Source organism: Peromyscus maniculatus, chromosome 2 (genome assembly GCF_049852395.1).
Source record: "Peromyscus maniculatus bairdii isolate BWxNUB_F1_BW_parent chromosome 2, HU_Pman_BW_mat_3.1, whole genome shotgun sequence".
Lineage (NCBI taxonomy): Eukaryota > Metazoa > Chordata > Mammalia > Rodentia > Cricetidae > Peromyscus > Peromyscus maniculatus.
The window spans coordinates 67,220,428-67,237,428 of record NC_134853.1 but is presented as its reverse complement, the minus strand read 5'-3'; the positions used below and the strand labels follow the sequence as shown (position 1 = coordinate 67,237,428).

General features: G+C 50.7%; 2 protein-coding genes across 6 annotated transcripts; both read left to right on the top strand.

Moving 5' to 3' along the window:
- Positions 1–234: 234 nt before the first annotated feature.
- Positions 235–3,481, top strand: Stoml2 (stomatin like 2). The gene is made up of 10 exons (XM_006985985.4): positions 235–390; positions 606–743; positions 1,226–1,325; positions 1,467–1,525; positions 1,609–1,710; positions 1,834–1,968; positions 2,097–2,241; positions 2,368–2,447; positions 2,661–2,789; positions 3,210–3,481. The coding sequence occupies exons 1-10, from the start codon at positions 346–348 to the stop codon at positions 3,336–3,338; spliced, it is 1,062 nt and encodes a 353-aa protein (XP_006986047.1). The 5' UTR covers positions 235–345; the 3' UTR covers positions 3,339–3,481.
- A 4,802-nt stretch (positions 3,482–8,283) lies between these two features.
- Pigo (phosphatidylinositol glycan anchor biosynthesis class O) lies at positions 8,284–17,001 on the top strand. 5 transcript variants are annotated; one of them, XR_013049069.1, is made up of 11 exons: positions 8,284–8,414; positions 9,080–9,591; positions 10,637–10,780; positions 10,943–11,066; positions 11,653–11,812; positions 12,256–12,435; positions 12,672–14,202; positions 14,708–14,914; positions 15,126–15,347; positions 15,860–15,930; positions 16,081–17,001. XR_013049069.1 is itself a non-coding variant. In XM_016004578.3 (11 exons), exons 2-11 carry the CDS (start codon positions 9,081–9,083, stop codon positions 16,208–16,210), a joined length of 3,276 nt encoding a protein of 1,091 aa, XP_015860064.1. In that variant the 5' UTR covers positions 8,284–8,414; position 9,080; the 3' UTR covers positions 16,211–17,001. The 5 variants fall into 5 exon arrangements, 3 of the variants coding, with proteins under 3 accessions (XP_015860064.1, XP_006986045.1, XP_015860063.1); XM_016004578.3 differs by having other exon boundaries at positions 15,130–15,347; XM_016004577.3 differs by lacking the exon at positions 8,284–8,414 and adding an exon at positions 8,424–8,993 and having other exon boundaries at positions 15,130–15,347.

Here is a 17,001-nt window from a genome sequence, read left to right as displayed (position 1 = left end):
TTGGTGGGAGGTGTTTCTGTACCACTTGCAGACAGAATATTGCCTCAATTTCGACGACAATACCCAGGAACTTCTTGGTTCTTGAGAACCAGAACAAACTTGCAGCCCCGGGCTCTCTCTTCAAACTCTACGTTTCCCCGGGAACGTTTTGACGTACGCTCTGCTAAGTACGCCGAGGGTTGGGGGGGAAGGGGGCGGAACGGACGAGGGCAAAATGTGGAATGAGACGCCGGAAGTACGTCGGGCGGAGTGGAACTTCAGGAGGAAGGGCTCGGGTTTGGGCTGCAGGAGAGGCCGCTCTGCTCCACCTCTCGTTGGTTCCGGAGGTCACTGAGGCTGTGGGAAATGCTGGCGCGCGCGGCGCGGGGCACTGGAGCCCTTTTGCTGAGGGTGAGAACGAAGCCACCTTCTTCAGAGGCCCGGGACCGAGATCACCTGGGTCCTCGGCTGGGAAGGAGCGGGATTCCAACTTTGGGGAGGCACTGGGGTCAGAGGTCGTGGTCCCCACGTGAGTCCTTCTCCGGGGATCGCGATTTAGGGAGATGCCTTCCGAATAGAGACGGGGTTCCGCGCCGCGTCCTCAGTGGACTCTCCTCCTTCTCCAGGGCTCTGTGCAGGCTTCTGGCCGAGCTCCGCGCCGCGCCTCCTCCGGACTGCCCCGGAACACGGTGTTACTGTTTGTGCCCCAGCAGGAGGCCTGGGTGGTGGAGCGAATGGGCCGTTTCCACCGGATCCTGGAACCTGTGAGAACCTCTTTTGTCCACCTCCCGCCAGCCAAGGGATCGGATCTCCTGCTCATGGGGCAGTGGGACTTCCCTGGACCTGTCTGCCCTTTTGCCCCTTGACTACTGGGGCCGTCCCTAGCAGGGGCCGGGTCTGGCAGAGCCCAGTCTCCTGACCATCCCATGCGTGTTTCGCTGTTATCCTTATTACCCTAGTATTCCACAGGCTGCATTCTTAGAACCTCCTCTCTGCTCCACCTGTCTGCCTAAAGATGGCTATTCTTGCTGGCTCCCATCCTGTGGACATTCAGAGACCTAGTCTTTCATTCTCGTGCTCTTAGGTTTCCCTATCAATGACACCTCAGCTTTTGAGGACATGTCTTGGTAGGAGCTATCACTTTCCTGGGTATGTCCCATACATGACTTTCTGCCTTCTCCAGACTCAGCTAGAATTCAAGCTTATTACTCCCACTTTTCTCAGAATCCATGACTTCTTTTCCCAGGGCTTGAATGTCCTCATCCCTGTGTTAGACCGAATCCGATATGTGCAGAGTCTCAAGGAAATTGTCATCAATGTGCCTGAGCAGTCGGCTGTGACCCTTGGTGAGAGACACAGGTGACAGGGATGTGCTAAGCGCGTTAGGATGTGGTTGCTATAGATCCAGAGCTTACGGGGGAAAAAAAGAGCTTGTTAGAACATAGAGGCTTGACCACCTTCCTTTTCTCTTTCTTTTGTTTCTGCAGATAATGTAACTCTGCAAATAGATGGAGTCCTTTACCTGCGTATTATGGATCCTTACAAGGTACCTGCCCCTGGCTTTATCCAGCCTTCCCAATAGCCCCTCATTAAAATCTTCATTTCTTACCCTGCGCCTGCCTCTTTCAGGCGAGTTATGGTGTGGAAGACCCGGAGTATGCTGTCACCCAGTTAGCACAGACGACCATGAGATCAGAGCTTGGCAAACTCTCTCTGGACAAAGTTTTTCGAGTAAGCAGATCTGGGCCTTAGGGCTTGGGGGCACATTCCTTGCCCTGTCGAATCTTTTCTGGAGATCAAGATTAACCCCGGTAGATACATTGACTTGTACTACTCACATTTATCTTTCTCTAGGAGCGGGAGTCCCTGAATGCCAACATTGTGGACGCCATCAACCAGGCTGCTGACTGCTGGGGTATCCGCTGCCTGCGTTATGAGATCAAAGATATCCATGTGCCACCCCGAGTGAAAGAGTCTATGCAGATGCAGGTGGGAAACCGGATTTGGGTATTCTAATCCCGATGGGACTAGAATCCCCTATTGTGGTAGATGTAGTTGTAAGTCCTGGTTAGAGTTTCCCCTGGCTGCTTCTTGATGGGGGTCGTTGGGGCTTCCAGGTAGAGGCAGAGCGGCGGAAACGGGCCACAGTTCTAGAGTCTGAAGGGACACGAGAGTCAGCCATCAATGTGGCAGAGGGGAAGAAACAGGCCCAGATTCTGGCCTCCGAAGCAGAAAAGGCTGAGCAGATAAATCAGGCAGCAGGTGAGCAGTGAGTGGCATAGAGCCCGAGAGAGGAACACAGCATGGGTCTTTAAAGGTAGGTGCCGGAGCAGGAGCGTTGGGGGACTCGGATTTCATGGGTCAAACTGTTTTTTTTTCCCCTCCCAGGAGAGGCCAGCGCAGTTCTGGCCAAGGCCAAGGCTAAAGCTGAAGCGATTCGAATCCTGGCTTCGGCTTTGACTCAACATGTGAGAGGCTGGTGGGTGGGAGTGAGGGGTAGGAACAGACGATGGAAGGGCTGTGCTCATCTACGTTGTGGGGAGTTCCTGACATTGTGGGCTCCATTAAGCCAGTTGACATGAGCTTTGTATTGTGATTTATATACCCCTTTTCCAGGAACCTGACCTTTCTCTTCTCTCTCCAAATCTGTGACCTTTGGATTTTATCCCCCGTGCCCATAGAATGGAGATGCAGCAGCTTCCCTGACAGTGGCTGAGCAGTATGTCAACGCATTCTCCAAGCTTGCCAAGGATTCCAACACAGTCCTCCTGCCCTCCAATCCCAGCGACGTCACGAGTATGGTGGCTCAGGTTAGAGCTCTTGAGGACAAGCGTACAATAACGGTGTCGGGCTTAGCTAAGAAGGAAGAGTTTCCACTCGCTCCTGTGGATACCTGTGTCTGTGTTCTGAGTCACCCTGGTGTGATGGTCTGTAGGATTCTCATCACTGAGTGCAAAGCTTAGAATCCGTGAAGGGACAAGAAAAACCAAGGGGCTGGGTATGATGGTTCGTGCCTGCGATCTCAGCACTCAGGAGGAGATACAGGAAGTTCACAAGTTAGAGGCCTATCTAGGCTCCCTAATGCAACTTTGTCTCAGAAAGAAAGAGGGGGAGATCAGGATGAAAAAGACAAGGGAAAATGAAAGAAACAGAAGAGTTGAGTGGTCCCTTTTAGGAGTTTGGGACAGAGCTCCTGCAGTGTCCTTATGGTGCGCTCTCTCTCCCTGCAGGCCATGGGTGTGTATGGGGCTCTCACCAAAGCCCCAGTGCCAGGAGCCCAGAACTCCAGCGAAGGCAGCAGAGATGTCCAGGCTACAGATGCAAGTCTTGAAGAACTGGGTCGAGTCAAGCTCAGTTAAGGAGATGTCTTGGCCAGGGAGTCTGGGGGCAGGGAACAGTACTCTCGGATTCTGGCTCCAGCCTCCCTGCCAAAATTTTAGTTTTTATTTTTTTATTTGAACTTAATAATCATGTAATAAACTTATCAGTGGCAAATTGGAAACTGTCCTCTTTGATTGGGGAATGAAGTTAGAAAAATCACTCCTGTTTCTTTTGGATGTCCATTCCCACCTTTCAGTCCAGGTAGGCCTGGAGAACCGATTCTCCATGACAAGAATGAACATGAAATCATGTGACATGAAATCATCCTGTCTTCAAGGGAAACCCGCACTATAGAGGTATAAAGCATGTGTCTACTGAACTGGCAGCTGGAGAGCATTGTTTGCCCGCTGCGCGCGTGCGCACACACACACAAAATAACTTTTTTTTTTTTTTTTTCCGAGACAGGGTTTCTCTGTGTAGCTTTTGGTTGCTGTCCTGGAACTCCCTCTGTAGACCAGGCTGGCCTCGAACTCACAGAGATCCACCTGCCTCTGTCTCCGGAGTGCTGGGATTAAAGGTGTGCACCATCACCGCCCGGCACAATAACATTATTTTTAAGTCATAGCACTCTGATGAAAGAGCTAACGTAAGTTAGCTTGAGGTCCAGGAAACTTCGATGAAAATTATAGCAGAGCTTGGGTATGAAGGGAGGAAAAGAGATCCGTTTGGTGATCTGGAAATGAAGGTGTCAGGAGTTTGCAGATGCTGAGAGGCAGGGCATATGTGGCTTAGAAACTCAAGAGCAGAGGAACCGCTGTGGCTGGGATAGTTAACAGAAGCAAGGACGAGCAACTCAGTGTATTTAAGGGGAAGGTAGAGCTACGTACATTTGTGGGACTCGTGTAGACAGGTGCCCCGTGTTTACTAAGGAACCAAAAGAAAGTTGAGTGGTTTTCTTACAGAGATCCAACTCACATACTATACAAATTACCCCTTTCATTGTTTCTGGAGATAGGCTCTCTGTAGCCCAGGCTAGTCTTGTACTTGTGGTATACCTGCTTTCACCTTCCAAGTGCTAATAGAGGTATGTGCTGCCATGCTCAGCCAACTTACCCATTTTACGTAGGCTATGTTTTTAGTTAGTTAGCTACTTAGTGGTTTTGAGAAAGTGTTTTATGTATCCCAGGCTGGCCCCAAACTAGCTAGGATGACCTTGAACGTCTGTTCCTCCTGCTTCTATCTCTCAGGGCTAATACTGCAGATGGATGCAGCTATGCCGGGTTCTGTGGAGTGCTGGAGATCTAACCCGGGGCTTTATACAGGCTAGGCAAGCACTCTGTCAACGGAGCTGCACCTCCATCACCCAACTTTCTCATTTTATTTATTTATTTATTTTTTTTTTTTGAGACAGGGTTTCTCTGTGTAGCCCTGGCTGTCCCAGGAACTTCCTCTGTAAACCAGGTTGGCCTCGAACTCACAGAGATCCGCCTGGCTCTGCCTCCTGAGTGCTGGGCTTAAAGGCATGCGCCACCACTGCCCGGTTTAACTTTCTCATTTTAAATGTAATTTAAATAATAAATCCCACCTTTAATCCCAGCACTCCGGAGGCAAAGACAGGTGGATCTCTGAGTTCGAGGCCAGCCTGGTCTACAAAGTGAGTTCCAGGACAGGCTCCAAAGCTACACAGATAAACCCTGTCTCAAAAAACCAATAATAATAATAATAATAAATCCAGTAAATTTTAACATATTTACAGACTATGTGTAAGCACAAATTTAGAACATTTTCCCCCTCCCTACGTACACTATTGCATGCAAGCACCAGGTTTTGTTTATCCATTCACTAATAGAAATTTGAGTTTTTATCTTTTGGTAATTCCAGATGCTACTTTGGATGTTTACATATAGGTTTTGTTTGGATTTTTGGTTTTTGGAGACAGTTTCTCTGTGTAGCCCTGGCTGTCCTGGAACTTGCTCTGTAGACCAGCCTGGCCTCAAACTCAGAAAGCCACCTGCCTCAGCCTCCCTAGTGCTGGGATTAAGGGTGTTCCCCACCACCACCTGGCACATATAGGTTTTTATTTAGATGTATTTTTTAAAATTTATTTATTTATATACAATGCTCTGCCTGCATGTATGTCTGTAGGCCAGAAGAAGGCATCAGATCTCATTATAGATGGTTGTGAGCCACCATGTGGGTGCTGGGAATTGAACTCAAGACCTCAGGAAGAATAGCCTGTGCTCTTAACTGTTGAGCCATCTCTCCAGCCCTAGATGTATTTTTAAAGACATGTTTTAATTTATCTTAGTGTGTTAGTTTCTCTTTTTGTTACTGTGATAAAATGCTCTGGCAAAAAAATCTAAAGGAGAAGGTTTATTTAGCAAACAGTTTCAAGTTTCAGTCCATCATGGCAGGGAAGTCACAGCAGTAAGAACTGGAGAGCTGACTCAGTAGTTAAGAGACTGGCTGCTCTTCCGAAGGACCCAGGTTCAATTCCCAGCACCCACATGGCAGCTCACAACTGTCTGTAACTCCAGTTCCAGGGGATCTGACACCCTCACACCAATGCACATAAAATTAAATTAAAAAGAGAGAGAGAGAGAAAGTAAAGCGCATGTACTGCTCTTGGAGAAGAGCAGAGTTCATTTCCCAGCATCGACAACCGGGAAACTGCAACCTTATCTAACTCCAATTCCATCAGAACCCAACACTGCAACCTTCATAATGCTCCTGCACTCACATGCACATACTCACACACAAACACACTAAATAACTAAAAATAAACTCTTAGAAGAACTTGAAGCAGCTGGCCACATCTGTAATCAGAAGAACAATGAGAGTAGGCATTCATCGAATGCTTGCCATCACTCAGCTCACTCTGTCTCCTGCCTAAGGAATGGTGCCATCCACAGTGAACATGTCTTCTTCCCACCTCAACTAACAACCAAGATAAGCCCTACAGTAGGCATGTCCAGAAGCCCATCTCCCAGGTGATTTTAGAGTCTGTCAAGTTGACAGTTAACATTATGCATCACACCTGGGTATCTATGTAGGTGTAGCTGGAGTTTTCCTGTGTCCACCCGGCTCCTGCAGCCGCTCAGATCCAAGTAAACACACAGAGACTTACATTACTTATAAACTGTATGGCCGTGGCAGGTTTCTTGCTATCTAGTTCTTCTATCTTAAATTAACCCATTTCTATTAATCTATAAGTTGCCACATGGCTTGTGGTTTACTGGTACTTTACATCTTACTTCTCATGGCAGTGGCTGGCAGTGGCTGGCAGCGTCTCCTGACTCAGCCTTCCACTGCCCAGAATCCTCCTCTCTGCTTATCCTGCCTATGCTATACTTCCTGCCTGGCTACTGGCCAATCAGAGCAACACATCACAGCGTACAGAAAGACACCCCCAGCATGTAGGCGTGGAATTTCTGGGCAACAGAGCAGCTAAACCTTTTGAGAAGCTGCCTTCCAGCCCCGCTGTGCCATCTTACAGTCCCCACCTGTGTGGAAGTTCCCGCGTCTGCACATCCTTGCTAACACTTGCAATCATCTTTCTTCCTCCTTGTGTGGGTCTCTGTGCAGGCACCAGCTGGCCTTGAGCTTGTGGCAATCCTTAGTCCCGGGATTGTAAGCATGAGCTACCATTCCAGCTGTTTTCTTTGGTGTGTTAGGGATTGAACCCAGAGATGCCAGTCAAGTACTGTACTGCTGAGCTACATCCACAGTCCAAACTAATACATTTAAAGTGCTAATTCTCCCAGATAGCTAATGATGTTGAGAATCTTCCCATGTGTTTATTGGCTATGTGTATCCTTTTTAGAGAAACGTCTAGAGGCCCATTGTTCATCTTTAAATTGCATCACTTAATTTTTATTCATTAAATTTTGTTATGTGGTGAGTGTTTTTCCTCACATGTATATATAATACCATACATGTGCCTGGAGCCTTTGAGGATCAGAAGAGGGCTTTGGGTCTCTTGGAACTGGAGTTGTGTATGGTTTTGAGCCTTCATGTGGGTGCTGGAAATTGAACCCAGGTCCTCTGCAAAAACAAGTGGTCTTAACCAGTGAGCCATCTTTCCAGCCCCTATTAATGTATATTTAAGATTCAGCTAACAGTTTTGAGAGCATTGATGAATGCTGTCAACTGGAATCAGCTAAAGACAGAAGAGAAAAAAAGGTTTTTCCTTTTCCATGTCTCGTGTGTGTGTGTGTGTGTGTGTGTGTGTGTGTGTGTGTGTGTGTGTGTGTGATGCCAGGAATAATCCTCCCATCTTTTTTCCACCTTACTCATTGAAGTAGGATCTGGTCATCAAACTCAGAGCTTGACAATATGAATAGTCTAGCTAGCCACAATCTGGCAATACCCTGCTTGGGACTGGATTACTGGGCCACATGCTCACCCAGCCTTTAAGTGGGTTTCTGGGAGTTCAAACTGTAGTTTTTATGATTATGTGGCAAGCACTTGAATTACTGAGCCATCTCCCCAGCCCAGGGTTATTTTACGGATGACCATGCCCAGTGACGAACTGCTTACAGAGCAAATTTGACTCCAGAAGCCATGCTTTTAGTGCTAACAAAAAACGGACAGTGAAGGCCAGGTGTGGTGGCCCACGCCTTTTATCCCAGCACTCAGGAGGCAGAGGCAGGTGGATCTCTGTGAGTTTGAGGCCGGACTGGTCTACATAGCAAGTTTCAGGACAGCTAGAGCTACATAATAGACCTCGTGTCAAAAAATGAACAGTGAATCTGGAAAGATGGCTTAGTGGTTAAGAGCAATTGCAGCACTAAATGCATTTGCTACACAAATACACTCAGGTACACAAAACACACATACACATAAATGCATATTTAAAAAACAGTGATCCCTGAACTTTTTTTCTTCCATGTGTATGTACACACCCGGTCGTCCTCCCAACTCTTAGATTAGTGCCTTGCCTCCATTTATGAGTTCCTCCCAGCAAACTTGCCAGCCCTGCGTTCCTTGTCGAACTTCCACCCTGGTGCCGGCAGGTGGCGACGAATCTCCTGGTAGGGCGCTCTGTCAGACGTGCACACCTCTGTGGTGTCAGGCTGCAGGCACCGCCGCCGCACTTCCGGGCGCGGATCCAGGTGAGCCAAGGTCTCCCTCTATTACCGTCACCCCTAGCACAGGTGCCTCAGCTTGCTGCCGGGGTGCCCAGCCCCGGAGGGAGCATGCCCACGTGTTGGCCGGGTTCCCACCGGAGGAGACCGAGCCGCCGGGACTCCTGGATCCCACCTTAGCTCAATGGGATCTCTACGGGGTTCCTGGGACGCCGTTCCTCTGGTTTTCTGTTGATCCTGGTCGTCCGGAAGCGGAGCGTGACTCCTCCCCCTCGTCTCCTCGGTCCCCGCCAGGCGGCGCCGTTTACTCTCTCCGATTTTCCGTGTGGCTCTTACCTAGTGTCACCCTAGGAATGTTGAGATAGTCATTGAACTGACAGAGAACACTCTACCTACCATTTGGAATAGTCATCCTTCTAGACTGTGGTTTGACAGCATGCTTGTATATATATGCACAGGTTGCTGTGCTCACGTCCAGAGCCTGAATCAGTAGGTGTAGCGTGGGCTCCAGGTTGAGATCCAGAGTTTCAGCATCTCTCCCTCAGATGGTATAACTTGTAGAAACAGCTGGCTATGAGTTGTTTACATCCTGAAGTTTTCATAGCAGTAAGTGGTTGTTATTGGGCATTATTTTGAGGCCCAAAATGTCCAATCTTTTTTTTGCACCGCAAAATTTTCCTCTTCTCTACCAGGATGCAGAAGGTCCCCGTGCTCCTCTTCTTAGCCTGGGTCTGTTTTCTTTTCTACGCTGGCATTGCGCTCTTCACCAGTGGCTTCCTTCTCACGCGTTTGGAGCTCACCAACCAAAGCAGCTGCCAAGAGCTCCCAGGCCCTGGTTCCCTGCCAGGGGGGAGCCAAGGAAAGCCTGGAGCCTGCTGGATGCCTTCTCGGTTCTCCAGGCTTGTGTTGGTGCTGATAGATGCTCTGCGATTTGACTTTGCCCAGCCCCAGCGCTCACATGTACCTGGGGAACCTCCTGCCTCCGTGCCTTTTCTGGGAAAATTAGGCTCTTTGCAGAGGATCCTAGAGATTCAACCCCACCACGCCCGGCTATACCGATCTCAGGTGGATCCCCCCACGACCACCATGCAGCGTCTCAAGGCTCTCACCACCGGCTCACTGCCTACCTTTATTGATGCTGGCAGTAACTTTGCCAGCCATGCTATAGTGGAAGATAATCTCATTAAGCAGCTCACCAATGCAGGTCAGTATGGACTCCTTTGGAAGCCAGGCGTACCTGGGCTTTCAGAAGTTACGGGGCCAGGACTTAGGGTACCCAGCTCTGTGTTTGACTATGGTGTAGGGAAACTGGGGAGTAGAAATAGATGGGACCTTGCTTGTGGAAAGCTCAAGAGATTTTTGGCCTTGATGAAGCTTCTAATGTGCACAAAATGTTTTACTCTTGGGAGCTCCAATTAAGGAAGAAATGAAGACAGGTGTCTTGGCTTGCAAGTGTGGAGAAAAGAGTCTAAGTATCCAAGTTGTGTTCACTGACTGCATATAAAAAAAAGTAGGCCAAGGGCAGAGAGCATGGTGCACGCCTTTAATCCCAGCACTCAGGAGGCAGAGGCAAGAGGATCTCTGAGTTCCAGATTAGCCTGATATATATAGTGAGAACTGTCAGCAGATACCCTACAGGTCATTTTGTAGGAATGGAAGTGATAGTTCTAGAGGGAATGTGGTTATCAGAGAAAGCTTGATGGGAAATTTTAGGTGATGCTGAATGAATTCCTATTCTTGGAGATATGTGGTTGAGATTCCTATTGGATATGTGTACACACACACACACACACACACACACACAGAGTGTATTTGTGCAAGTGCACATGCCATGGTACACGTGTGGAATTAAGAGTACAACTTTAGCAGCCAGGCGGTGGTGGTGGCACACGCCTTTAATCCCAGCACTCGGGAGGCAGAGCCAGGCGGATCTCTGTGAGTTCAAGGCCGGCCTGGTCTCCAAAGCGAGTTCCAGGAAAGGCGCAAAGCTACACAGAGAAACCCCGTCTTGAAAAACAAAACAAAACGGAAAAAAAAGAGTACTACTTTAGAAGTTGATTTTCTCCTTTTCCACTATGTGGGTTCTGAGTATTGAAATCAAGTTGTCAGGCTTGGTGGTAAGCACTTTGACCCACAGAGATGTCTCACCTTCTCTTTGTTGGTTTTTTTTAGAGACTTCTGTCATAATATCCCCTGCTCTGGTTCTCACATGAACAAGGTTTGCTCTGATTCCCCTCTTGTCTCTGCAGGTAGGCGTATAGTTTTCATGGGAGATGATACCTGGAAGGACCTTTTCCCTGGAGCGTTTTCCCAAGCTTTCTTCTTCTCGTCCTTCAATGTCAGAGACCTCCACACAGTGGACAATGGCATCCTGGAACATCTCTACCCTACCAGTGAGCACGGGGAAAGCACATCGTGCCTGCCCACCCTGGGAGTCGGGGAGGGTGTCTACAGATTGTGGGGGTGGCAGAGCCTGTGGTTGGGTCCCTGGACATAGAGGAATGTCAAGGCCTGGCTTGGGGTGAGGAGTAGGCTCATTGTTCTCCCCTCCACAGTGGACAGTGGCTCATGGGACGTGCTGATTGCCCACTTCCTGGGTGTGGATCATTGTGGTCACAAGCATGGGCCTCACCACCCTGAAATGGCCAAGAAACTTAGCCAGATGGACCAGGTGATCCAGTGAGTGTGGGATACTGGCTGGGGGAAATGGGTTTATGTTTGAGAATCTCAGGACATAGCATTCTATGAGAAAAAAACAAACAAACAAAAAACCCTTATTTGGAGCCTCTTTTCTGGATGAAATCTACATACGTATGTACATATATATGTATGTATGTATGTATGTATGTATGTATGTATTTTGAAAGTGTTTCATTATGTAGCTATGTAGCTCTGGCTGACCTGGAACTTGCAATATAAACTAGATCAGGCTGGACTCGAACTCACAGAGATCCACCTGCGTCTGGCTGCTTCTAAGTGCTGGGATTAAAGGCGTGCACTACCATGCCCTGGCTCTGAATTATTTTATACGGGCCTTTTCCCCAAAACCTGGGGGCACCGTCCATTTTGAATAACTTGGTATGTAGCTCTGGGCTGCAGGGCTATGACTGAAGAGGTATCTTTTTGACAGAGGTTTGGGCCCTGTTAATGGAAGTCAGTGGTGGGGGTGAATGGGCCTCTGAGAAGACTCAATCTCTCTCTCCCTCTCTCTCCCTCTCCCTCTTCCTCTTCCTCTCTCCCCTCTGACACATTTGTTGGCCCTCAGGGGACTCCTGGAACGTCTGGAGAATGACACACTGCTGGTGGTAGCTGGGGACCATGGGATGACCGTGAATGGGGACCATGGAGGGGACAGTGAGCTGGAGGTCTCCGCTGCACTGTTCCTGTACAGCCGCACAGCCCTCTTCCCTAGTGCCCCTCCAGAGGTGAGGGAGGCCTGGGTCGGACCTCTTCCGGACGTGATCTGGCTCCGCTCTCACTTAGCGTGTGTGCGTGCGTGCGTGCGTGCGTGCGTGCGTGGTGGATGTATGTGGTATATGTGCACTGTGTGTGCTGGTATGCACACTTAAGTGTGCAAGGGCGCCAGAGGACGTTGAGAGTTCTGCTCTATGACTCTCCACCTTATCCTACTGAAAGAGGGTCTCTCACTGAACTTGGAACTATCCTGGTGGCCAGAAATCCTGTCTCTGCCCACCATGGCACTAGGTTGCAGGCATGCGTGGTCATGGATTCTGTGATCCAAACTCAGGTCCTCAGGTTTATGCAGCAAATGCGCTCACCCGCTGCACCATCTCTCCGGACACTCCCTCCCTCCATTCTCACCTAGGCCTGGTGAATACACTGGTAACTGTTCTTCCCTTCCTTCTAGGAGCCAGAGGTCATTCCACAAGTCAGCCTTGTGCCCACACTGGCCCTGCTGCTAGGCCTGCCCATCCCGTTTGGGAACATCGGGGAAGTGATGGCTGAGCTGTTCTCAGGTGGCGGTGACTCCCATCCTCACGCCTCTGCTCTAGCCCAGGCCTCAGCTCTGCACATCAATGCCCAGCAGGTAGGCAACAGGACGAGGCCTGGGTGTGACTAAGCACAAGGACCACCCCATCGGACAATCTTCACTTCCCTGCCAGGGCACGGCCATGCCCTTCTTCCATTATCCTCCCTTCTCCCATCCGGGACAGAATTTGAGCCCTAGTGTCCAGGTGTCTCTGTGTATAATATCTGTCCTTACCTCTGCCCCGGTTTCTGTTCCCGCTGACCTGTTTCTGTCTGTCTGACCTTTCCTGCCAGGTGTTCCGATTTCTTCACACTTACTCAGCTGCTACTCAGGATCTGCAGGTTCAAGAGCTTCATCAGCTGCAGAAGCTCTTCTCCAAGGCCTCTGCTAGCTACCAGCAGCTCCTGCAGCAGCCCCAGGAGGCCGAGGCATCATCCCTGAAGACCTTGACTGCCGAGTTGCAGCAGTTCCTGCGGGGAGCTCGCGCCCTGTGCATCCAGTCTTGGGCCCGTTTCTCTCTGGTCCGAATGGCAGGGGGTGCCGCTCTGTTGGCCGCCGCCTGCTTTCTCTGCCTGCTTGCATCCCAGCTGGCAGTATCCCCAGGCTTTCTCTTCCGCCCGCTGCTGCTAATACCTGTAGCCTGGGGCCTCACTGGGGCCATACTATATGCCGGACTCTTGCTAACTACCGGGTCAAAGGTGGATTCGGTGGTTCTAGGAGCTGTAGCCGCAGCCGGTTCTCTCCTCCCTTTTCTGTGGAAAGTTTGGGTTAGCTGGGGGTCCCACAGGCCCCTGGCGCCCCTGCTTCCTGTCCCTACACCTGTCCTGTTACTCCTGCTCCTCCGCGTGGCCACCTTCTTCTCCGATAGTTTTGTTGTTGCCGAGGCCAGGGCCGCTCCCTTCCTTTTGGGCTCTCTCATCCTGTTCCTGGTTGCCCATCTTCACTGGGAGGGCCAGCTGCTCCCACCTAAACTGCTTACGCTCTCCCGCCCGGCCTCTTCGGCCCCAACAGGCCCCCCGCGGCACAGTGGCACCTACGCCCTGAGGCTTGGAATGGGCTTGCTTCTATGTACAAGGCTAGCCGGGCTTTTTCACCGCTGCCCCGAAGAGACGCCTGCTTGCCACTCCTCCCCCTGGCTGGGTCCTCTGGCATCTGTGGTGGGCGGTCGGGCCAAGAACCTGTGGTACGGAGCTTGTGTGGGGGCACTGGTGGCTCTGTTGGTGGTCGTGCGCCTGTGGCTTCGCCGCTACGGTAATCTCAAGAGTCCCGAGCCGTCCGTGCTCTTTGTGCGCTGGGGGTTGCCTCTCATGGCGCTGGGCACGGCCGCCTACTGGGCATTGGCATCGGGGGCAGATGACGCGCCACCACGTCTCCGGGCCCTGGTTGCCGGGGCGTCAGCTGTGCTGCCCCGGGCCGTGGTGGGGCTGGCTGCCTCGGGGCTCGCGCTGCTGCTCTGGAGACCCGTGACGGTGCTGGTGAAGGCTGGGGCCGGGGCTTCAAGGACCAGGGCTATCCTCACTCCCTTCTCAGGTCCCCCCACCTCTCAGGCTGACCTCGATTACGTGGTCCCCCAAATCTACCGCCACATGCAGGAAGAGTTCCAGGGCCGGCTAGAGAGGACCAGAGCTCAGGGTCCCGTGACTGTGGCTGCATATCAGTTGGGGAGTGTCTACTCAGCCGCCATGGTCACGGCCCTCATCCTCTTGGCCTTCCCGCTTCTGCTGTTGCACGCGGAGCGAGTCAGCCTCGTGTTCCTGCTCCTGTTCCTGCAGAGCTTCCTTCTCCTGCATCTGCTTGCTGCTGGGACCTCAGTCACCACCGCTGGTAAACACGGACCTCAGCCCTGGTGCATCTTGTCTTGAGGCCGGAGTTTCTCACTTGGACACACAGTCTCTTGTCCCTGCAGTTGGGAAGGTCTTCCTGACGTCCTCCCTTATCTGCCATCCCCGTATTAGTCCCCTCCCCCCGCCCTCCGCCCCAGCCCCTGGAGATGAGAGATAGGGACTTCAGGATTCACTTCTTAGAGGAACACTGTCTCTCCGAGAGCACATTCCCTGATTTTTCAGTTACAGAAGTGCTACAGTATGAATAGATTATGCCATAGTGAGCTCTTTGTGAGGAAGAAAGAAAAATTGAACACTGTGGTCTCGTGTTATAACTTGCAGCAGCGAGGCAATCAGAATAGCAGTATTGACTGTAAAGAAGGTTGGGGTCGCATAGGACTGTGTGCAACAATTTGCTCAAGTACTAGGAGCGGATGGTCCCCGAAGAGAAGGCTGTAGGTTGGGGAAGGAGATGTCACTGTAAAGAAGTATGTCTTTTCTTCTAGGTCCTTTTACTGTGCTCTGGCAGGCAGTCTCAGCGTGGGCCCTTTTGGCCACCCAGACCTTCTACTCCACTGGCCACCAGCCTGTCTTTTCAGCCATCCACTGGCAGGCAGCCTTCGTGGGATTCCCAGAAGGTCATGGCTCTTCTACTTGGCTACCTGCTTTGCTAGTGGGAGCTAACACCTTTGCCTCCCACATCCTCTTTGCAGGTACCTCTTGGCTTTACCCCCTAACTTCTGTTGATCCAGCTTTGTGGAAAGAAGGGAAAACTTTGGATCTGGAAGGGAAGATGCGGTTTTGTTGGCTCTTAGCAATCCCTCGGCCCTAAGCTCTTTGCAGCCTGAGCCAACTGGGGTGGTTGGGGACCAGGTTGGACTGGTCCCAGGGTCCTCCCTTGATGCCAGCCCTGTCCTTCCGGAGGCAGTAGGTTGCCCCCTGCTCCTGCTCTGGCCCTTCCTATGTGAGAGTCAAGGGCCAAGGAAGAGGCAGCAGCTTCCAGGGAGTGAAGCTGAGGCCAGAGTCAGGCCTGAGGAGGAGAGAGAGGAGCCACTGATGGAGATGCGCCTCCGAGATGCTCCGCATCACTTCAATGCAGCCCTGTTGCAGCTGGGCCTCAAGTACCTCTTTGTCCTTGGAGTTCAGGTGGGTGCAGGGGAGACATGGGAGAGCTGATGACCTTTCCCTCATTTTTTTTATTATACTTTTATTACACTTTTTCTTAGTTTCAGATACCTTGGGAAAGATCCTTGATGGAGGTTCATATAAGTGAAGTGATTGCTCAAATTCAGACCTCCAGTGGAAGATTTGAGACCTGGGCTGGGTTTTCTTATTCCAGTCCTGGATCCTTTCTTCTCTGCTGTGTAGATCTGGGCCCTGCATTTCAGGCACACTGGAAACGCTGTGGTTATGGCCAGGATTCTTTTCCATCAGAGGCAGAGATGGGTTGCTGATGTCTCCCTCTGATGGAAGGCAAAGCGTGAATGTCAGCATTACAGATGGATAGTGACTTCCCCAAGTTCACATGAGTCAGTGGTTGGACCAGGACAAGAATTGGGTTTCCTAACTCCCAACCCAGGGTGTCTTCCAGTAGTATGTACTGCTTTCCTCCTCTGCCTTGCTTCCTCCAAAGTAACTGCCCGCCTCTCTTCCCTTAGATTCTAGCCTGTGCCTTGGCCGCGTCCATCCTCCGAAGGCATCTCATGGTCTGGAAGGTGTTTGCCCCAAAGTAAGTGGGTTTGCTTGAGAAGAGGTGATGTGGAGGGAGAGACTGAGGAAACTATGGTTATCCTAGGTCAGGTTGACAAGGTTTGGCCTCTTTAGGGAAAGGCGTTAGGCTTTTTCCCTGTGTCCTGAAATGCTCCATCTTTCTTCACAGGTTCATATTTGAAGCCGTAGGTTTCATTGTGAGCAGCGTGGGACTTCTCCTGGGCATAGCTTTGGTGATGCGAGTGGATGGTGCCGTGAGTTCCTGGTTCCGAAGACTGGTTCTGGCTCAGCAGAGGTAGCCCAGGCTCTGCATGTTGGCACCTGGCCATGGGGAGAGCTGGAGAATCATCTGGCCTGACCTATACTGGTGCTGGATATTCTGCAAGAGAGACTCAGACACACCTCTTACCACCGTGTCACCGGAGGCTGCTGACCAGGACTTCATCGTTTTATAATTGAGAATCACCGTGGAGCCCGAGCCCTAGCTCCTTCTTTGGATGCACCTGATGGACTACAGGGGTGGTCACCAAAGTGGAATAAAATAGCAATGTAAACATGTGTCTCTAAGATGTGGAGGAGCTGGCCAAGTCAGTCTCTCTTCTCACCAAGTATGATTAGATGTGTGATCTTAGGCGGGGCATGCTGGGCCTGAGAAGTCCTTGGCAAGAAGCTGTCTGGGTTCTCTGACTTCTTCATTGGTCCTGCCGTCCTCCTTGGTTGTTTGGTTTGGGTCATTCTGTGCTGTAACTGATAGCAGAGAAGACAAGCGCAGAATCGGGAAGCACAGACTTCTCTGTTTGCAGCCTTAAACAGCACTGTTCCTTCCTCTGGTACCCTTTCCCCGTCACCACTGTGGAAGCCTCTCTCTAGTTTTTCAGCCTGTGCCGCCTTTATCTCATCTACTTGTCTATTGATTATTCCCAAGTTAGAGCCAAAATGGAATGAATGTAATGCTTCTTTTTTCTTTTTTAAAAACAATCTCACTATGTATCCGGCTTGGAACTCAATGTGTAGTCTAGGCTGGCCTCGAACTCACAGAGACCCACCTGCCTCTGCCTGCCAGTGTTGAGAATAAAGGTATGTGTCACCA